General features: G+C 34.4%; 1 protein-coding gene across 1 annotated transcript in view; it reads left to right on the top strand.

The window, feature by feature from the left end:
* LOC121423618 (thioredoxin-like) overlaps positions 1-24,157 on the top strand; it is a 53,550-nt gene that overhangs the window by 10,698 nt on the left and 18,695 nt on the right. The window contains exons 2-4 of the mRNA XM_041619004.1: positions 19,333-19,437; positions 19,841-19,909; positions 20,701-20,766. Of these exons, the coding sequence (XP_041474938.1) occupies positions 19,333-19,437; positions 19,841-19,909; positions 20,701-20,766 (240 nt within the window). The remainder of the gene's footprint in view (positions 1-19,332; positions 19,438-19,840; positions 19,910-20,700; positions 20,767-24,157) is intronic.

Here is a 24,157-nt window from a genome sequence, read left to right as displayed (position 1 = left end):
AAGCATATTTACTCCTTGGAAAAATCTAGTTTTCTCTACAGTTTTATTTGCCCTGCTAAGATTCCAGCGCCTTGCTTTTTTTGCACACCCTTTGTACGCTGTGTACCCTGGCTTAGACTGTGTTTGTGGATTTCAAAGAAGGCATGCGATGTATGCACTCGCATGTCATTGGCCTGCTGGGAGTGTGATAGCAAGGATGCAGTTGCCATGGTTACCGAACAGTTGCGTGCAAGGATCATCTGATCTCATTGATGGGAAGGAGAAGCTGAGACGTTATGGCATTCAGTACTGATGTCATAATTCTGAATAAGATTGTTTTGTACAGTATGCTAGTGGACATGGAACAATGGGCATGGTTTACACTATGTACAAAAAGGTTTCACTTGAATAGTTAGGTAAACAATAATAACATGAAAAAATCACAAACCTACATCTAAAGTATTTATAAAATGCACATTCTTTCTACAGAAAATTCATTCAGAAATACATTCTTATAACAGGCAAATAAAACTCATTTTGTACATAACTATAGAAGCATCAAAATATTAAAGAGAAGTTGCATGTAGTTTCTGTTTGGCTTTTTCCTTCAAAATTATGAGCTCTGTTGAGTCAAAGCCAACTTGGTAATATCATAAAACAGTACTAATACCGCTTTCCAATTGCTCTGTTATAAAAATTATTTGTATCAACCTTCAATTTATCGATGGAATTATTGTATTTCATATCTAGGCTATCTCTTTTATTCTAGCATTGAGTTCCATATCACATATTCGAAACTCATCATCCTTATCCTAATGAATGCTTTTAAACTGTCAATATTTTTGTTTGTTCTTGCTATATTTTGGCCAACAAGGAGATTGAAGGATTTAACGATGGATGTTGATATTGAGATGTCTGTCAAAAATCCATAATCTATTGTCATCGTTGTTTCCAATACTTTCAGCAGCTTAATGCTTAATACCCTGGGGAAATGCTGTATATAATACCATTTTTTCACTACTTTTTTATATAATTTCTGAATAGGTATTTTCTGACATGTGTATTCAAGTTGATGGTCTTCTATGAAGAACAGTTTGGTATGAATAATATTCAAATAATGGAGAAGTGAACAAGATAGACAAGGATTTTAATTTGTAATAATAATAATAATAATCCGCTTTTATATAGCGCTTAATCCATCGGAACGACGTTTCTAAGCGCTTTACAGATATATTATTACCCCGGTCATCGGATTCAATCAGTCATTCCCGCACACAATGTGTGCACATCCTCCACTCCCTGGGGAGTATTCCAGTCCGTCGCCTGTGAGGCGCACACAATACTGGACAAGCTACAATGACTTTCACATCCTACCGGGTACCCATTTAGCACCTGGGTCGAGAGTGGCAAAGTGTGGATTAACGCCTTGCCAAAGGACGCCAGACCGCGGTGGGATTCGAACACACGACCCTCTGTTTACAAGGCGAGAGTCAGAACCACTACACCACGGCTCCTCCACGTATTTGTATCTTTTTAAATGTTAAATCAAGACAAGTGTGCATTGTTGTACCATTAAAAGCAATAAATTGATTTTTTTTTATAGGCATGAAGTTATCAGTTACTATAAACTGGATTGAAAGATGGGGAACAGAGAGAGATATTTTGGGAGTTTGATTATAAGAAAGTGAAAGAGAGAGCAAAAATGAGAGAAGGAAAGAGAGCAAGGGGAAAAAGTAAAATAAATCTTACGAGGTCAGTATTTTTGTTGCTATGGAGATCCCATAATCTAGTAGTCTTACAATTTGACCAATATCTTTGACACCTTGTAATCAGCTTTGGTTCAGTACAGTCTCTGCAATTCTTCAATCAAAATACTATTTCACTGAGAAGTGAAATGTGAAAAAGTAAAAAAAAAAAACATTTCTTATGTACAGTTTTAGCCTAGGCCTAAAATTTATGTATTTCATCTGTATTCAAATCAATCAAAAACAAAAATAAGTTTATAAGATACCCAGGTTCATAAAACAATGTGTTTCATTATAATGAAACACAAAAAATAAATAATGCAATTTAGTTATAAAATCATGTTTCCGCTGAAATCTTATTTTAAAATGATGATTTTTAATTTGGAAATATCTGAAAGCCATTAATTTCAAAGTAAATAATTGCTCTTTCATCGAATTGTAACTAAATCATCTGTCATTAATGAAAGAACTTTAAATTTGAGGGTTGAAAATAAGAATATTTTTGTATGTTGGGTAGGGGGAGAGATAATACAATATGAACCAAGAACTTTAAACTCAAGGGTTGAAAATAAGAACATCTTTGTATGCTGGGTAGGAGAGAGATAATACAATATAAACCAAGAACTTTAAACTCAAGGATTGAAAATAAGAACATCTTTGTATGTTGGGTAGGAGAGAGATAATACAATATGAACCAAGAACTTTAAACTCAAGGATTGAAAATAAGAACATCTTTGTATGTTGGGTAGGGGAGAGATAATACAATATGAACCAAGAACTTTAAACTCAAGGGTTGAAAATAAGAACATCTTTGTATGTTGGGTAGGAGAGAGATAATACAATATAAACCAAGAACTTTAAACTCAAGGGTTGAAAATAAGAACATCTTTGTATGTTGGGTAGGAGAGAGATAATACAATATGAACCAAGAACTTTAAACTCAAGGATTGAAAATAAGAACATCTTTGTATGTTGGGTAGGGGAGAGATAATACAATATAAACCAAGAACTTTAAACTCAAGGGTTGAAAATAAGAACATCTTTGTATGTTGGGTAGGAGCAGTGGCGTACCGTGGGTCACGGCATTGGGGGGGCACCAGCAAAAAAATTGAGTCGCTCAGTGAGCGCGCAAAGCGCGCTCAATTATCAGGTTTAGGCCTATTGACCTTATATAGAGACATTTTAAGGACTGTGCCATTAAACGGATATGTAATGTATCTCAATGATCAAATGATGCGAGCGCGAAGCGCGAGCTGAAAATTTTTGAAATTCATACCTAAAAAGGGTCAAAATAAGCTATCTAATAAAAATTAAAAAAAAAATACGTATTTGTCTCGCTAAACAAACAATGCGAGCGCGAAGCGCGAGCTGAAATTTTTTGTATTTATTGACCCCAAACAGAGACAGTTTAAGGACTATTTTTAGAAATCAAATAAGAGAATACATATCTCACCATACTCATCTAATTTGAGTGCCAAGCACTTGCTGATTTTGTTAGAAAACATGAAACACCTTTTGTAGTCATTGTTATCATGATTAAAATACGCATCTCACTAATCAAATGTTGCGAGCGCGAAGCGCGAGCTAAAAATTTAGGAAATTCAGACCTGAAGAGAAGCATTTTAAGGCTTGTTTGTAGGAATTTATGGAGACCATACGTATTTCACGTACAAAATAATGCGAGCACGAAGCGCGAGCTGAAAATTTTGTATACATTGACCCCAAACAGGGACATTTTAAGGACTATTTCTTTTTTTGAATCCATTAAGAGTATACATATCTCACCATAGTCCTCCAATGCGAGTGCCAAGCGATTGCTGATTTTGTTAGAATCACATTCAAACACATGAAGAGCTTTTTATAGTCATAGTAATCATGATTATCATACGCATCTCAGTAGCGCAAAGTGCGAGCTGAAAATATAGGAAATTCAGATCTGAAGAGGGGCATTCTAAGGCTTGTTTGTAGGAATCGACTATGGCCATACGTATTTCACTAAACAAATGATGCGAGCGCGAAGCGCGAGCTGAAATTTTTTTATATTTACATTACAAAAAGAGACATTTTAAGGACCGATTTCAGGAATTCATGAAGAGCAGACATTATCTCATCAATCCACTAATTCGAACGTAAGCACGAACACGATTTTTTTATATGTAGACCTTAAAATGGGGCTATCAATTTAAGTAGTCATGAAAAGAAGCAAATGTCACTACATGAAACAATAATGACTCGAAGTGCGATGATATATATTTGGTGCATATTGACTTGAAAACAGGACGTTTTGGTACAACATGATTGTACATGTATATCTCGTTAAACAGGCAATGCTAGTACCAGGAATAATGAACAAATAGGCCCCGAGCACATTATGTTTCATAAAGTTATGAAAAAAAATAATTCTGTAATATAACACAACATATAATATAATATAACATTATAATGTACAATAAATTCTTCTTTCCCACTACGTTTCTTTCTTCTCCCTCTTTTTCTCCCTTTTCTCCCGTTTTTTTTTTTTTGGCCAGCCGATTGGGGGGGCACGTGCCCCCCATGCCCCCCCGTAGTTACGCCACTGGGTAGGAGAGAGATCATACAATATGAACCAAAAATTTAAACTCAAGGGTTGAAAATAAGAACATCTTTGTATGCTGGGTAGGAGAGAGATAATACAATATAAACCAAGAACTTTAAACTGAAGGGTTGAAAATAAGAACATCTTTGTATGTTGGGTAGGGAAGAGAAAATAAACCAAGAACTTTAAACTCAAGGGTTGAAAATAACATCTTTGTATGTTGGGTAGGGAAGAGATAATCCGATATGAACCAAGAACTTTAAACTCAAGAGTTGAAAATAACATCTTTGTATGTTGGGTAGGGAAGAGATAATCCGATATGAACCAAGAACTTTAAACTCAAGGATTGAAAATAAGAACATCTTTGTATGCTGGGTAGGGAAGAGAAAATAAACCAAGAACTTTAAACTCAAGGGTTGAAAATAACATCTTTGTATGTTGGGTAGGGAAGAGATAATACGATATGAACCAAGAACTTTAAATTCAAGGGTTGAAAATAAGAACATCTTTGTATGTTGGGTAGGAGAGAGATAATACAATATAAACCAAGAACTTTAAACTCAAGGATTGAAAATAAGAACATCTTTGTATGTTGGGTAGGGGAGAGATAATACAATATAAACCAAGAACTTTAAACTCAAGGGTTGAAAATAAGAACATCTTTGTATGTTGGGTAGGAGAGAGATAATAAACCAAGAACTTTAAACTCAAGGATTGAAAATAAGAACATCTTTGTATGTTGGGTAGGGGAGAGATAATACAATATAAACCAAGAACTTTAAACTCAAGGGTTGAAAATAAGAACATCTTTGTGTATGTTGGGTAGGAGAGAGATAATAAACCAAGAACTTTAAACTCAAGGATTGAAAATAAGAACATCTTTGTATGTTGGGTAGGAGAGAGATAATACAATATGAACCAAGAACTTTAAACTCAAGGGTTGAAAATAAGAACATCTTTGTATGCTGGGTAGGAGAGAGATAATACAATATGAACCAAGAACTTTAAACTCAAGGGTTGAAAATAAGAACATCTTTGTATGTTGGGTAGGAGAGAGATAATACAATATGAACCAAGAACTTTAAACTCAAGGGTTGAAAATAAGAACATCTTTGTATGTTGGGTAGGAGAGAGATAATACAATATGAACCAAGAACTTTAAACTCAAGAGTTGAAAATAAGAACATCTTTGTATGTTGGGTAGGGGAGAGATAATACAATATAAACCAAGAACTTTAAACTCAAGGGTTGAAAATAAGAACATCTTTGTATGATGGGTAGGAGAGAGATAATACAATATGAACCAAGAACTTTAAACTCAAGGGTTGAAAATAAGAACATCTTTGTATGCTGGGTAGGAGAGAGATAATACAATATGAACCAAGAACTTTAAACTCAAGGGTTGAAAATAAGAACATCTTTGTATGCTGGGTAGGAGAGACATAATACAATATAAACCAAGAACTTTAAACTCAAGGGTTGAAAATAAGAACATCTTTGTATGTTGGGTAGGAGAGAGATAATAAACCAAGAACTTTAAACTCAAGGGTTGAAAATAAGAACATCTTTGTATGCTGGGTAGGAGAGAGATAATACAATATGAACCAAGAACTTTAAACTCAAGGGTTGAAAATAAGAACATCTTTGTATGTTGGGTAGGAGAGAGATAAACAATATGAACCAAGAACTTTAAACTCAAGGGTTGAAAATAAGAACATCTTTGTATGTTGGGTAGGAGAGAGATAATAAACCAAGAACTTTAAACTCAAGGGTTGAAAATAAGAACATCTTTGTATGTTGGGTAGGGGAGAGATAATACAATATAAACCAAGAACTTTAAACTCAAGGGTTGAAAATAAGAACATCTTTGTATGCTGGGTAGGAGAGAGATAATACAATATAAACCAAGAACTTTAAACTCAAGGGTTGAAAATAAGAACATCTTTGTATGTTGGGTAGGAGAGAGATAATACAATATGAACCAAGAACTTTAAACTCAAGAGTTGAAAATAAGAACATCTTTGTATGTTGGGTAGGAGAGAGATAATACAATATAAACCAAGAACTTTAAACTCAAGGGTTGAAAATAAGAACATCTTTGTATGCTGGGTAGGAGAGAGATAATACAATATAAACCAAGAACTTTAAACTCAAGGGTTGAAAATAAGAACATCTTTGTATGCTGGGTAGGAGAGAGATAATACAATATAAACCAAGAACTTTAAACTCAAGGATTGAAAATAAGAACATCTTTGTATGCTGGGTAGGAGAGAGATAATACAATATAAACCAAGAACTTTAAACTCAAGGGTTGAAAATAAGAACATCTTTGTATGTTGGGTAGGAGAGAGATAATAAACCAAGAACTTTAAACTCAAGGATTGAAAATAAGAACATCTTTGTATGTTGGGTAGGAGAGAGATAATACAATATGAACCAAGAACTTTAAACTCAAGGGTTGAAAATAAGAACATCTTTGTATGCTGGGTAGGAGAGAGATAATACAATATGAACCAAGAACTTTAAACTCAAGGGTTGAAAATAAGAACATCTTTGTATGTTGGGTAGGAGAGAGATAATACAATATGAACCAAGAACTTTAAACTCAAGAGTTGAAAATAAGAACATCTTTGTATGTTGGGTAGGGGAGAGATAATACAATATAAACCAAGAACTTTAAACTCAAGGGTTGAAAATAAGAACATCTTTGTATGTTGGGTAGGAGAGAGATAATACAATATGAACCAAGAACTTTAAACTCAAGGGTTGAAAATAAGAACATCTTTGTATGCTGGGTAGGAGAGAGATAATACAATATGAACCAAGAACTTTAAACTCAATGGTTGAAAATAATAGCATCTTTGTATGCTGGGTAGGAGAGACATAATACAATATGAACCAAGAACTTTAAACTCAAGGGTTGAAAATAAGAACATCTTTGTATGTTGGGTAGGAGAGAGATAATAAACCAAGAACTTTAAACTCAAGGGTTGAAAATAAGAACATCTTTGTATGCTGGGTAGGAGAGAGATAATACAATATGAACCAAGAACTTTAAACTCAAGGGTTGAAAATAAGAACATCTTTGTATGTTGGGTAGGAGAGAGATAAACAATATGAACCAAGAACTTTAAACTCAAGGGTTGAAAATAAGAACATCTTTGTATGTTGGGTAGGAGAGAGATAATAAACCAAGAACTTTAAACTCAAGGGTTGAAAATAAGAACATCTTTGTATGTTGGGTAGGGGAGAGATAATACAATATAAACCAAGAACTTTAAACTCAAGGGTTGAAAATAAGAACATCTTTGTATGCTGGGTAGGAGAGAGATAATACAATATAAACCAAGAACTTTAAACTCAAGGGTTGAAAATAAGAACATCTTTGTATGTTGGGTAGGAGAGAGATAATACAATATGAACCAAGAACTTTAAACTCAAGAGTTGAAAATAAGAACATCTTTGTATGTTGGGTAGGAGAGAGATAATACAATATAAACCAAGAACTTTAAACTCAAGGGTTGAAAATAAGAACATCTTTGTATGTTGGGTAGGAGAGAGATAATACAATATAAACCAAGAACTTTAAACTCAAGGGTTGAAAATAAGAACATCTTTGTATGTTGGGTAGGAGAGAGATAAACAATATGAACCAAGAACTTTAAACTCAAGGATTGAAAATAAGAACATCTTTGTATGTTGGGTAGGGGAGAGATAATACAATATAAACCAAGAACTTTAAACTCAAGGGTTGAAAATAAGAACATCTTTGTATGTTGGGTAGGAGCAGTGGCGTACCGTGGGTCACGGCATTGGGGGGGCACCAGCAAAAAAATTGAGTCGCTCAGTGAGCGCGCAAAGCGCGCTCAATTATCAGGTTTAGGCCTATTGACCTTATATAGAGACATTTTAAGGACTGTGCCATTAAACGGATATGTAATGTATCTCAATGATCAAATGATGCGAGCGCGAAGCGCGAGCTGAAAATTTTTGAAATTCATACCTAAAAAGGGTCAAAATAAGCTATCTAATAAAAATTAAAAAAAAAATACGTATTTGTCTCGCTAAACAAACAATGCGAGCGCGAAGCGCGAGCTGAAATTTTTTGTATTTATTGACCCCAAACAGAGACAGTTTAAGGACTATTTTTAGAAATCAAATAAGAGAATACATATCTCACCATACTCATCTAATTTGAGTGCCAAGCACTTGCTGATTTTGTTAGAAAACATGAAACACCTTTTGTAGTCATTGTTATCATGATTAAAATACGCATCTCACTAATCAAATGTTGCGAGCGCGAAGCGCGAGCTAAAAATTTAGGAAATTCAGACCTGAAGAGAAGCATTTTAAGGCTTGTTTGTAGGAATTTATGGAGACCATACGTATTTCACGTACAAAATAATGCGAGCACGAAGCGCGAGCTGAAAATTTTGTATACATTGACCCCAAACAGGGACATTTTAAGGACTTTCTTTTTTTGAATCCATTAAGAGTATACATATCTCACCATAGTCCTCCAATGCGAGTGCCAAGCGATTGCTGATTTTGTTAGAATCACATTCAAACACATGAAGAGCTTTTTATAGTCATAGTAATCATGATTATCATACGCATCTCAGTAGCGCAAAGTGCGAGCTGAAAATATAGGAAATTCAGATCTGAAGAGGGGCATTCTAAGGCTTGTTTGTAGGAATCGACTATGACCATACGTATTTCACTAAACAAATGATGCGAGCGCGAAGCGCGAGCTGAAATTTTTTTATATTTACATTACAAAAAGAGACATTTTAAGGACCGATTTCAGGAATTCATGAAGAGCAGACATTATCTCATCAATCCACTAATTCGAACGTAAGCACGAACACGATTTTTTTATATGTAGACCTTAAAATGGGGCTATCACTTTAAGTAGTCATGAAAAGAAGCAAATGTCACTACATAAAACAATAATAACTCGAAGTGCGATGATATATATTTGGTGCATATTGACTTGAAAACAGGACGTTTTGGTACAACATGATTGTACATGTATATCTCGTTAAACAGGCAATGCTAGTACCAGGAATAATGAACAAATAGGCCCTGAGCACATTATGTTTCATAAAGTTATGAAAAAAAATAATTCTGTAATATAACACAACATATAATATAATATAACATTATAATGTACAATAAATTCTTCTTTCCCACTACGTTTCTTTCTTCTCCCTCTTTTTCTCCCTTTTCTCCAGTTTTTTTTTTTTTTTTTGGCCAGCCGATTGGGGGGGCACGTGCCCCCCATGCCCCCCCGTAGTTACGCCACTGGGTAGGAGAGAGATCATACAATATGAACCAAAAATTTAAACTCAAGGGTTGAAAATAAGAACATCTTTGTATGCTGGGTAGGAGAGAGATAATACAATATAAACCAAGAACTTTAAACTGAAGGGTTGAAAATAAGAACATCTTTGTATGTTGGGTAGGGAAGAGAAAATAAACCAAGAACTTTAAACTCAAGGGTTGAAAATAACATCTTTGTATGTTGGGTAGGGAAGAGATAATCCGATATGAACCAAGAACTTTAAACTCAAGAGTTGAAAATAACATCTTTGTATGTTGGGTAGGGAAGAGATAATCCGATATGAACCAAGAACTTTAAACTCAAGGATTGAAAATAAGAACATCTTTGTATGCTGGGTAGGGAAGAGAAAATAAACCAAGAACTTTAAACTCAAGGGTTGAAAATAACATCTTTGTATGTTGGGTAGGGAAGAGATAATCCGATATGAACCAAGAAATTTAAATTCAAGGGTTGAAAATAAGAACATCTTTGTATGTTGGGTAGGAGAGAGATAATACAATATAAACCAAGAACTTTAAACTCAAGGGTTGAAAATAAGAACATCTTTGTATGTTGGGTAGGGGAGAGATAATACAATATAAACCAAGAACTTTAAACTCAAGGGTTGAAAATAAGAACATCTTTGTATGTTGGGTAGGAGAGAGATAATAAACCAAGAACTTTAAACTCAAGGGTTGAAAATAAGAACATCTTTGTATGTTGGGTAGGGGAGAGATAATACAATATAAACCAAGAACTTTAAACTCAAGGGTTGAAAATAAGAACATCTTTGTGTATGTTGGGTAGGAGAGAGATAATAAACCAAGAACTTTAAACTCAAGGATTGAAAATAAGAACATCTTTGTATGTTGGGTAGGAGAGAGATAATACAATATGAACCAAGAACTTTAAACTCAAGGGTTGAAAATAAGAACATCTTTGTATGCTGGGTAGGAGAGAGATAATACAATATGAACCAAGAACTTTAAACTCAAGGGTTGAAAATAAGAACATCTTTGTATGTTGGGTAGGAGAGAGATAATACAATATGAACCAAGAACTTTAAACTCAAGGGTTGAAAATAAGAACATCTTTGTATGTTGGGTAGGAGAGAGATAATACAATATGAATCAAGAACTTCAAACTCAAGAGTTGAAAATAAGAACATCTTTGTATGTTGGGTAGGGGAGAGATAATACAATATAAACCAAGAACTTTAAACTCAAGGGTTGAAAATAAGAACATCTTTGTATGATGGGTAGGAGAGAGATAATACAATATGAACCAAGAACTTTAAACTCAAGGGTTGAAAATAAGAACATCTTTGTATGCTGGGTAGGAGAGAGATAATACAATATGAACCAAGAACTTTAAACTCAAGGGTTGAAAATAATAGCATCTTTGTATGTTGGGTAGGAGAGAGATAATACAATATAAACCAAGAACTTTAAACTCAAGGGTTGAAAATAAGAACATCTTTGTATGTTGGGTAGGAGAGAGATAATAAACCAAGAACTTTAAACTCAAGGGTTGAAAATAAGAACATCTTTGTATGTTGGGTAGGAGAGAGATAATACAATATGAACCAAGAACTTTAAACTCAAGGGTTGAAAATAATAACATCTTTGTATGCTGGGTAGGAGAGAGATAATACAATATGAACCAAGAACTTTAAACTCAAGGGTTGAAAATAAGAACATCTTTGTATGTTGGGTAGGAGAGAGATAATAAACCAAGAACTTTAAACTCAAGGGTTGAAAATAAGAACATCTTTGTATGTTGGGTAGGGGAGAGATAATACAATATAAACCAAGAACTTTAAACTCAAGGGTTGAAAATAAGAACATCTTTGTATGCTGGGTAGGAGAGAGATAATACAATATAAACCAAGAACTTTAAACTCAAGGGTTGAAAATAAGAACATCTTTGTATGTTGGGTAGGAGAGAGATAATACAATATGAACCAAGAACTTTAAACTCAAGAGTTGAAAATAAGAACATCTTTGTATGTTGGGTAGGAGAGAGATAATACAATATAAACCAAGAACTTTAAACTCAAGGGTTGAAAATAAGAACATCTTTGTATGCTGGGTAGGAGAGAGATAATACAATATAAACCAAGAACTTTAAACTCAAGGGTTGAAAATAAGAACATCTTTGTATGCTGGGTAGGAGAGAGATAATACAATATAAACCAAGAACTTTAAACTCAAGGATTGAAAATAAGAACATCTTTGTATGCTGGGTAGGAGAGAGATAATACAATATAAACCAAGAACTTTAAACTCAAGGGTTGAAAATAAGAACATCTTTGTATGTTGGGTAGGAGAGAGATAATAAACCAAGAACTTTAAACTCAAGGGTTGAAAATAAGAACATCTTTGTATGTTGGGTAGGAGAGAGATAATACAATATGAACCAAGAACTTTAAACTCAAGGGTTGAAAATAAGAACATCTTTGTATGCTGGGTAGGAGAGAGATAATACAATATGAACCAAGAACTTTAAACTCAAGGGTTGAAAATAAGAACATCTTTGTATGTTGGGTAGGAGAGAGATAATACAATATGAACCAAGAACTTTGAACTCAAGGGTTGAAAATAAGAACATCTTTGTATGTTGGGTAGGGGAGAGATAATACAATATAAACCAAGAACTTTAAACTCAAGGGTTGAAAATAAGAACATCTTTGTATGTTGGGTAGGAGAGAGATAATACAATATGAACCAAGAACTTTAAACTCAAGGGTTGAAAATAAGAACATCTTTGTATGCTGGGTAGGAGAGAGATAATACAATATGAACCAAGAACTTTAAACTCAAGGGTTGAAAATAATAACATCTTTGTATGCTGGGTAGGAGAGACATAATACAATATAAACCAAGAACTTTAAACTCAAGGGTTGAAAATAAGAACATCTTTGTATGTTGGGTAGGAGAGAGATAATAAACCAAGAACTTTAAACTCAAGGGTTGAAAATAAGAACATCTTTGTATGTTGGGTAGGAGAGAGATAATACAATATGAACCAAGAACTTTAAACTCAAGGGTTGAAAATAAGAACATCTTTGTATGTTGGGTAGGAGAGAGATAATACAATATGAACCAAGAACTTTAAACTCAAGGGTTGAAAATAAGAACATCTTTGTATGTTGGGTAGGAGAGAGATAATAAACCAAGAACTTTAAACTCAAGGGTTGAAAATAAGAACATCTTTGTATGTTGGGTAGGGGAGAGATAATACAATATAAACCAAGAACTTTAAACTCAAGGGTTGAAAATAAGAACATCTTTGTATGCTGGGTAGGAGAGAGATAATACAATATAAACCAAGAACTTTAAACTCAAGGGTTGAAAATAAGAACATCTTTGTATGTTGGGTAGGAGAGAGATAATACAATATGAACCAAGAACTTTAAACTCAAGAGTTGAAAATAAGAACATCTTTGTATGTTGGGTAGGAGAGAGATAATACAATATAAACCAAGAACTTTAAACTCAAGGGTTGAAAATAAGAACATCTTTGTATGTTGGGTAGGAGAGAGATAATACAATATAAACCAAGAACTTTAAACTCAAGGATTGAAAATAAGAACATCTTTGTATGCTGGGTAGGAGAGAGATAATACAATATAAACCAAGAACTTTAAACTCAAGGGTTGAAAATAAGAACATCTTTTGCCCTTTTTACACAGGATTTTCTTAACCCCAGACTATCGCTAACCCCGTACTATCCTTAACCCCGTACTATTTTTTTTCCTTTTCACACATGCCAAATTGTTATTGCTAACCCCGGATAAGGAATGCTTGCTTTTTACACACGAAACTCGCTAACCCCGGACTAGTGGTTTTTGTCGATCATTCGTAGTACAAGTGCTTCACTCGTACACTTTTTACACACGCTCCCCGTACTATAGGTAGGGCCAAATTGCCATTTAGCCCCACCTATAGTACGGGGTTAAGCTTAGCCCACTTTCGTTTTACACATGCGATCTTAACCCCGTACTATTGCTCTTAGCACCGCAATTGGTGGGATAACCCTGCTTTTTTGCAGGGCCAAATAATCCCGTACTATAGGTGGGGTTAGCCCACTTTGCAAAAACGCTGTGTAAAACGAAAGTGGGCTAAGCTTAACCCCGTACTATAGGTGGGGCTAAATTGCCATTTAGCCCCACCAATAGTACGGGGTTAAGGAAATTTTGGCCTGTCTAAAAAGGGTATTTGTGTATGTTGGGTAGGCATGGTCGGGGAGAAATAAGACAATATGAACCAAGGCTTTTCCAAATTATGTTTGGCATTTATCCTGATCCCCCTCGAGATCAATTTGTTGAATCAATCTGACAGCTATATGTGATGCATAGATTCTTGTGTGTATTGTGTCCAATATATGGGGATTCCTCAATATTTTCTAAGCAATTTGTAGTTGAATTTAATAGTAAAGTTTGATATAGAGGTTTTTTCCTTTTTCATGTGCTCATGAAAAGTATTATCATTCTTTGTTAGTACAAATCTTGAAAAAGATGATATTTTGTGTATTGGTATACATGTCATGGAGAATTTTTATAGCTCTAATTAACAAATCAAAATTGAAAGTATGCAAGAACTTTAAACTCAAGAGTTGAAAATAAGAACATCTTTGTATGATGGGTAGGAGAGGGATAATACAATATGAACCAAGAACTTTAAACTCAAGAGTTGAAAATAAGAACATCTTTGTATGATGGGTAGGGGAGGCATAATACAATATGAACCAAGGCTTTTCAAAATTATGTTTGGCATTTGTCCTGATCCCCCTCGAGATCAATTTGTTGAATCAAATTGACAGCTCTGTAGATGTGATGCATTGATTCGTGTGTATAGTGTGTCCAAGTAAAACAGGATATGGGGATTCCTCAATATGTTCTGAGCAATTTGAAGGTAAATTAGTAAAATTTGATTTTTATGTGCTCATGAAAAGTAATATCATTCTTTCTTAGTACAAGTCTTGAAAAAGCTGATATTTTGTGTATTGGTATACATGTCATGGAGAATTTTTATAGCTCTAATTAAAGAGAAATGCCAGTATTTGCAGTTAATACTGATTTCATGAGAAAGTCTGTAAAACCAGGCTTAATTGTCAGAATATCATCGAGGATCTAGAACTGGTACAGTTACATAAACCGAACTTTGTGAAATCTTGAAATCTACGCTGAAAAACATTCACACTGAAGATCACCAACACAGATAGGCACATGTGGGACGGTGTATTATTATTGCTGGAATAAAGACCCGACGGAAGTGACTGAATCCGCGCTTATTTTGCTTATTTCTCAGCAATTACACAATTTCTTCCAGAATCTTTTGGCACATATTTCTTATTCATACAAACAGACACTTGGATGGTCATTATATTAGATTCTGTAAAAAGTCATTTTGAGATTGTTACCAAAACTGGAATTTATCTTTAACAAATCAAAAGTGAAAGTACATATTTTTTTACAGTTTTGAAAACTTCAAATATTAGGCCAGTATTACTTTTCATAATGTAGACAAAAATCTTTCACCCCACAAAGGGTTAGATCTCCTTAGAATTCTTACTTAATTAATGATAAACAATTGTGTATGGAAATTTCTCAGTCACATTGTTAAAAAATGCATGAAACACAAACAGATTAAAAACTATATCTAATTCAGATACCTGACTACAGTTTGTTGGTCTCTAATATAGTGACATAAAAGGTAGGGTTTTTTGAAAAAAAGAACTCTGAATATGTAGTTTATAAGGCCAGTTATTTCAGATCTAATGTTGATCGTCTCAAAACTGTTTTCTATGACATAAAATGACACTTAAAAGGTCATAAGTTCAAGTCCACCCTGGGCGGATGACTGAAGCATGCATTGTGTGTAAATTTATGTCTATCCCCTGTTCCACAGTATGCATGCTATGGAAAGCACTCCGTCCCTCGGATAGGCTGTTAAATGGAGGCTCCATGTAGAGTATGGTCAACACCTTTGCGCGTTAAGAACCCACTGCAATGTTGATATAAGAATAGAGGGAAATCCTGGTAGTATCACAGGCCTAATTCATTCCCCATAGACTCATGTGTTAAATTGGCACTTTAAAAAATTCATAAAAAATAAGGATGAAATTCGGGGGTCGAATGTTTACTACCAGTGGATAGGATATATATCTGGCAATCCATATCTGACCAGAAAAGGGTCCGTCGACCGGCTCATTTTAAAAATAAATTGGCGTGTTTGAAGACATCGTCGGGGAGAGCAGATTCATCACTCAAACAGCAAAATAGCCCTAATCCTTCTGCCAGTCAAAATATAGTCCAAAATTGGGGATATTTCTTCCCAATTTGGGAAAAGGAAGTTCAGTAATTACCAAAAATAGAATCAGTGTTAGATGGACAATCATATGCATACACTTTGTCAATCAGCCATATCAAAATAAAAAAAATAGCAATGGGTTGGCTCGAATGAATATCTATGGCCTGCCACTAGTGATTAGGCCCGTGCAACCTGGTGTAGTGGTCCACCTGCACTCCCTCAATCAGTACTGTTATATCAGGAAGAGAGACCCGTGGGTCATAGTGTTTCAGTTCAACTTTTTGCTTCCCAGGCACAGATGATGCCAAAACAAATAATAATAAGAAGAAGAAAGATAAATTATGAAAATTCTTGCGGTAAACTCTAATTTCATGGGAAATTCTGGAAATTCAATGTTAATTGTCAACATTTCATTATACATCTAGTGGCGGAGAGGATTCCATATTATACTGATAATACTCTATATGTGTACTATTTTGGACAAAGATAATTTGGATTTTAGATTGTGATATTGTCTGTTAGGCCTACTACATTTTACTTGTTACCATTAAGTCAATCGTCTCCATCAATATCATAACATGGCATCAAACTTCATTGTGCCTCTTTCAGCCAACAGATAAAATTTAATGGAAGTAAACTTCATTTGTTGAATGTGAATATTTCATTTGAAGGAATCCTTGAATGCTTTTGTTGCCATTTTGTACGTACTCGTACGTTATTTGCTCAAAGAACAATTGTATTCGAAGGACCAAGGCTTTGGAATAATCTTCCAAACGAAATAGCTGTTTATCCCTAAGTATGTTTAAATGTAAACTGAAATCATTTCTTTTGTCCAGTTATGGACACCGTTAAGACGCACTGGCTGAATATATATAATGTATTTGATTTGTACCTTTTTAAAGGTATGATGTATAGTTTTTTTTTTTTCATTCTTTGCTCATTCCCCTCCTATATTTCACATTGTCCACTTTTCCTCTAATTCTTTACCCCGTGATTTTGCGCTAATCTTTGGCTTTTCCTTTGTAGTCTAATTTTTTCTTTAGTGTCTGATCTTACGAACTTCATAATTACTTTAAGGAACCTGCAGACATTACAAGCTCTGCTTTTCATGCAGGTTCCTTCATATTTCACTTTATTTACTGCCATTATCTTTGTATTTTCTATGTAATCAAATGTATTTCTTGTATTATGTTATTATTTTGTTATCTTGTGAAGTATGAAAATAAATTCAATTCAATTCAATTTTGACAAGCATCTTCTCCATGCATGTTAGCTCTTATATATATGTACATTACTCTCCAGTATTGGAATGGTGAACGTCACTGTAATGTAATTTTGATCTAGCTCCGGGGTAAGTTAATTCCCTTTTCAAGCATTAATAACCAGGCGACTGCGGTATAAAAAGCCTGCGTGCCCTACTTAGGTCTCATATTCCGCAGTTAACCACAGGCCTGCTATTGTGTGATGTGTACTTAGAACACAGCAAGTTCATTAAAATATGTATTTTCATGAAATGCATTCAAGAATTAAAGTGTATGGAAGTAATTGATGAGTTTATTGTGGAGGAATTCATAATTCATTTCTGCTTCTGTAGATACCCGGGTTTGGAATTAAAAATGGAAATAAAAGCACATTCATATGATGGGAATTCATATTTTGTTGCTAAGAGTTTTTTTCCACCACTGTATTGTAAAAAGTGATATCCCTGTAGGCTGTAAACCTGAGTGATTACGTATAAGTACAACCCCCCCCCCATTAGACTGACAGACACTCAAATAACTAGGACATAATGGGATGGGGAGGGCATATTGAGACAACCAACAATATTCTTTTATCTTACACTGTAAATAAAAAAAATATAGAGAGTTACATGACCCACATCTCCCTTTCTTCGACTCCTTTTTTTTCTCCCTCCTTTTCTTTGTATCTAACGTTACTATGTTTTATAATTATACTAGGCCTACCTGAAAAATCTTGGGGGGCGGGGGAGGTTGGTCACCCCCCTCCCATGTCGTGCTCCCCCTATATGTTATTACCCCCCCCCCATTCGGATTACACGCACACACCACAATACCTAAATTTGTAAAGAAGAAGCACAGCACTGTTAAAGGGGAAGTTCACCCTGACAAAAAGTTAATTGTGAAAATAGCAGAAAAAATCATTGAAAAATTGCCGAAGATTTGAGAAAAATTCATCAAATGATTAAAAAGTTATTAGAATTTTAATCATTCGATTTGTGACGTCATATGCGAGCAGCATTCCTACATAGCGAATGGTAAAAAATCAATGAAATGTAATTTTCTCTGAAAATTGAAAATGGTTTTCACTGTACCTTTTGTATATCAATAGACAAATCATTTCACACCCAATCATGAATAAAAAACAAAATTAAGCCATCAGGAACCATACAAAATTTGAAACTCTTGCATTTTATATTACATAACACATGGGGCAGCTGCTCGTTTATGACGTCACAAATCCAAAACTTTGAACTCTAATAACTTTCTTACTCTTTAACGGTTTTACCTCAAACCTTCACCAATATTCTTTACTATTTTTTCTGCTATTTTTACAACAAAGTTTTCTTCAGGGTGAACTTCCCCTTTAATACACACATACACCGTCTTAGGTCAATAGATGGCACTGTTGCATTAAGATGAATTATCCTCCTTTACTTTGGAAGACGTTACTAGCCATTTCTGATATCTGGCTGAAGGAAAAAGACTTTGGACCCTCGGCTTTGTGGAAACTCTAGTTCCCAAAATATAATTATGTGCCACCAAAAAGAGAAGAAAATAAAAATATTTCTATTAATGGTCAAGTTCACCCCAGAAGAAAGTTGATTTGAATCAAAAGAGAAATATGAAAAGAAGTGGAATAAATTGACATTTTTAAGTTTAGCTTATTTTTCACAAAATAGTTCCATGCACAACTCAATGATATGCAAATGAGAGAATCGATGATGTCTCCCACTCACTATTTTTTATTCAATTATTGTTTGAATTATAATTTCAATTCTTATTTTACAACAAGGACCTCTTGTTTGAACCACAGAATGTTAAAACAATGGTAATTTCCACATGTTCAGGGAAGAATAAACTTTCATTGTTTCACATGACAATGAGGAGAAAATTAGAATGATTCATATTTTATGTAATGAGATACAAAAGAAATAGTGGATGATGTCATTGGTCATCTTATTTGACCAGGATGTGAATAAAACTCTTTGTGAAATGAAGCGAAAGCTTGAAATGTCATAACTTTATTTTCCAACTAATTTTTATGAAATTTTTAATGTTATGCTCGTTTGATTTTTCTCTTTTTATCAAACCATCTGTTTGTTGAAGATGGACTTGTGTTCAACTTATTCTTTCTCTCTTCACTCTTATTTTATAGCAAGAGTTTGACAATGTACTCTCAACCTCTGCAAACAAACTGGTTGTAATATACTTCAGCGCACTTTGGTGTGGGCCATGTCGTTCTGCACTCCCGGAGTTTAAAGTAAGAATGAGATTTGGTCACTTTTAAATATCTTTACCATAGAGTGATTGAACATGTTATTACATAATTAGCAATATGGAATTGTCGGATATATTTGCTTTGTAATGATGAGTGGAAAAATACCATACAGCATACATGGTATCGAATTTGAAAAGTATTTTTTCCTTTTTTGTCCAATTTATGTATTCATATCATTTAGTTAATTGATTATTGCTTTCACACAAGCTCATACTCATATTAGATTGGAATCCACTGCAGTTATCTTAAAATAAATTCATTTGTATGATATTGGATAGATACATGGGTTTTGTCAAAAGAGATTGGAATAACTGCCTGATTTAAAAAGAGGTATTTCTAATACGGGAACATTATCACTGATATCATTTTATTTATTTTTATGCAGTCTGTTTCGAAAGATCCGGATTTCTCTGTCGATGTTGTGTTCTGTAAATGTGATGTCGACGAAGTGTCAGTAAGTATACCACCCAACTAATTGTGATGGTAATCAATGTTGCTCTATTTTACAGGTGTGGGGGGGGGGGGGGTGGAGGGTCCATGAAGCTGAGTGTTACATACTGATTCACTGCATAAACAGCTGTATCTATAAATGTCCACACCAGAGAAGTATTGAAACAACACCAGTTTGGAATCAAACCGATGCAGTTTTGATACTAATTGGTGTTAGACCAAAACCAAACTGGTGTGGATTTTTATAGATTTCGGGCTAGTGGCACTAGCATACCTAAGGGGTGGGGGCAGACTGCTCCCCCTGAAGAGTCACAACTCATGCAGGGGACATATCCCTGCCCCCCCCCCCCTGACGAGTCACAACAACTGATCCAGGGGACTTGGTAAGAAATCCTTTTGGGGGGTTGAAGACCTAATAAGCTCTAGGTACGCCAGTGGCTAGTGGTAAATCAACATCAGAGTTTTTGCAGCGTATGTTTGTCCTAGTACATCAGGAAATTTTTCAGCTAGCGTACTACCCAGGGGGTCACTGCTGTTGAAGAAAGGACAGCATACATGGGGGGGGGGCTGGAAACGGGATGTTTTTACGGGCAGAGTGTCAAAAATTGCCAAAAATCATAAAAATCACTTGTTTAAAGTGAGGGGATGATTTTGGGTTTTGACAAATATGGTGTGTTTATATTTTTACAAATCAATGTTTCAAATAAAAAAAACCCATTTAGTATGATAGTTTTAAGCCTCGTTCTGAAATCTTTTGTGACATATTGTTCTTTCCTTTTTTAATTTATTTTCCAGGAAATAGCAGAAGAATGTGAAGTCCAGTGTATGCCAACATTCTGCTTCTTCAGAGACCAAGAAAAGGTATGATGTTGATAAAATCTTATTTATGGATATTTCGGAAGGTGTATCCAATGTCCCATTTAACACATAGCTTTATAAATGAGTGATCATACCATTTATTATGCATTATATTCCAAGCAATCAGTCTTAAAAGGTTGTTTTACAATGAATTTCTAAGCTTTGCAGCTGAGGGCTTATTTTATTTGGCTGTAAATATGAAGTTGCCTTTAACTTGTTATTACTAAATCCTTTTTCTTGCATTATTTCAAATTTTATTCAGATTTTGTACATTTATGAGTGTTTCCCAATTTAGGCACTAGATATCTGCAATAAATTGGGGAAAACAACAACACCCCCCCCCCCCCCAAAAAAAAATATAAATGAAAATTTGGCACATGTGCATTGCACTGTAAAATTTGCTTAAGCATGCATTGCTTAAGCCTGTCAGTCAAACAACTGTTGTTTCAAGTTTTAACACGTCCTTTTAAAAAGTTTTAACAATGTCAAGAGAAGTTTAAACAATGTCAAAAATTATTAACATTTGTGTAAAAGTTTTAACAACTTGTTGTTAGGATTGGAGGCTAAAACAAACTTAAACCGCATTTTTACAGCATATGTTTGCAAGTGCAATAAGGGTTCACTTTATGACCTGTCACACCCAAAGCCAAAAATAATTTAAAGGGGAAGTTTACCCTGAAGAAAAATTTGTTGTAAAAATAGCAGAAAAAATAGTAAAAAATATTGGTGAAGGTTTGAGGAAAATCTGTTAGAGTAAGAAAGTTATTAGAGTTCGAAGTTTTGGATTTGTGACGTCATAAACTAGCAGCTGCCCCATGTGTTATGTAATATCAAATGGATGAATTTCAAATTTTGTGTGGTTCCTGATGACTTAATTTTGTTTTCTATTAATGATCGGGTGTTAAATGATTTGTCTATTGATATACAAAAGTACAGTGAAAACAATTATCAATTTTCTGAGAAAATGACATTTCATTGATTTTTTTACCGTTCGCTATGTAGGGATGCTGCTCGCAAATGACGTCACAAATCAAATAATTTAAATTCTAATAACTTTTTAATTATTTGATGAATTTTTCTCAAACCTTCGGCAATATTTTTATTATTTTTTTCTGCTATTTTTACAATAAACTTTTTGTCAGGGTGAACTTCCCCTGTAAGTCACCCACAAACTGCACATCCTAGGCGTTAAAGTATAACCTGTCAAATTGGCTCAGTTGGTAGAGCGTCTGTCTCACAACCAGGAGGTCGGGGGTTCAAACCCGGCCGTGTCAGACCTAAAAGACATTAAAAGATGGGATTTGCTGCAACCCTATTTGGCGTTCAAGAAGAAGGGGGTTTTCACCTGATGAAAATTTGACAAGCAAAAAAGTTTTCAAAAACATCTGAAGGGGGGGGGGGTTAAACCCCTGTACCCCCCCCCCTGCGTACACACCTGAAGAGACTGTTGTATCTTTTATTCAACTTTACAATTACAAATTCTTGTATGCAGAAGACGAAGTACCCTCAGGTTTTTTTGTATTGTATTTTATTTATTTAATCATGGTTAAAAAGCCTGCTTTCAGCTAGAAGCTGCTTTTCAGCAAGGCCGTGGACAAATGATAATAACAAATAATATTAACATAAAACAAGCATACACAAATAAAAACGAAAAACAAAAATATATCAAAGCATAGGTAAAATACAATTGGCAAAAGTAAAATTGGAGTAAACAAAAATGAAAAATAAATAGACGAAAATAATATACAAAGTTATGTCAAAATTAAACATAAAAAATGAAGATATATAATGCGGTATCATCAAGGGTGAATCGGGGTGGAGAATTAAATTAAGAAAGTGATATGAGACGTGCAAATGTAGCCGGGTTTTTTTCTAATCGGGTTGTTGCGGGTAAGTTATTGAATAATTTAGAAGCTGAATAAATGGGACTGTTCTTTAGATAATTAGAATGAGGCTTCGGTAATTGAATTTGTCGGTCTATGTTTCTTAAAAGATATTTTCGTGATTTAAGTGTGATTCGAGAACAAAGGATAGATGGAGCTAGATTATTGACCAATTTAAAAATGGTGAAAATTGACTGATTGTTCCATCTCTTGTTGAGTTGATCAACCTTTAAAATGGCATATATATTCGCTGTACTAAATCTACTGTTTACTTCTAATACAGATTTCAGTGCCCTGTTTTGTAGAACTTGGAGACGATTTAGTTGGCTTTTATTGCCATTTCTCCAGATTGTACAACAATAGTCAAATATCGGTTGGATTAAAGCCTTATACAACATAAGAGCTGTGTTTTGGGGTATATAACATCGAATGCGTTTTAAAGAATAAAATGTCTGTAAAACTTTCTTCCGAACACTGTCAATTTGGGGGGTCCAGGTTAGGGAGCTGTCTATTATTACACCAAGATATTTACATTGGCTTACCCTTTGCAATTCGTAATTTTGCATTTGTATTTTTATATTATCAAATAGACGGAGTTTTGCTTTAGATCCTAATAACATTAATTGACACTTATCGATGTTAATTGATAGTTCAGTATTAGAAAACCATTTAGAAATTAACTTCAAATCTCTATTAATAGTCATTTCTAAATTTCTGGGCTCTTTAGATGCAAAGTAAATGCATGTGTCGTCTGCATATAAAGAGAGGGAGCATTGTTCTACAGATCTGACCAAATCATTTAGAGTGATTATAAAGAGGAGGGGGCCTAGGATACTCCCCTGAGGCACTCCGCTTTCAACAGTACGAAAACCTGACATATTACCATTGACAACCGTTGATTGCTGCCTACCATACAAATAATTGCGAAACCATTTTACTGCATCCTGATCAAATCCAAAGTAAAATAATTTCTTTAACAGTAATTCAGACGATATTAAATCAAATGCCTTCTCCAGGTCTATAGTGACCATACCAATAACGTAACCTTGATCAATTTTGTTAGCAAAATCATCAGTAATATTTAACAAGGCAGTGGTTGTTGAGTGGCCTGGACGAAAACCATGCTGGCATGGATCAAGCAAACTATTGTTTGACAGGTAGTTATACACTTGATTAAACACAATCTTTTCTAAGACTTTAGACAAAACCGGGAGTACTGAGATTGGTCTATAGTTTGACGGATTAGTATTGTCACCACTTTTGAAGATTGGCGTTACACGAGCCCTTTTCCATGCATCAGGAATCCTCCCTGTGGACAGAGAAGTATTGACAATATGTGTCAATGGCGCAATGATGTAGTCAATACCTTCTTTAATTACATGTGCTGGAATTTGATCCAGGCCAGTGGCCTTATTACTTGCAATTTCATTGATGTGTTTTTTAACATCTCGACTTGAGATCGGCTTAAAACTGAAAGTGGTTGATGCTTTGTTTAAGTATTGATCCATATT

The sequence above is a fragment of the Lytechinus variegatus genome, chromosome 11 (assembly GCF_018143015.1).
Source record: "Lytechinus variegatus isolate NC3 chromosome 11, Lvar_3.0, whole genome shotgun sequence".
Classification (NCBI taxonomy): Eukaryota; Metazoa; Echinodermata; class Echinoidea; order Temnopleuroida; family Toxopneustidae; genus Lytechinus; species Lytechinus variegatus.
The sequence above is the reverse complement of the archived record's forward strand: the minus strand, read 5'-3'. Positions and strand labels throughout refer to the sequence as shown.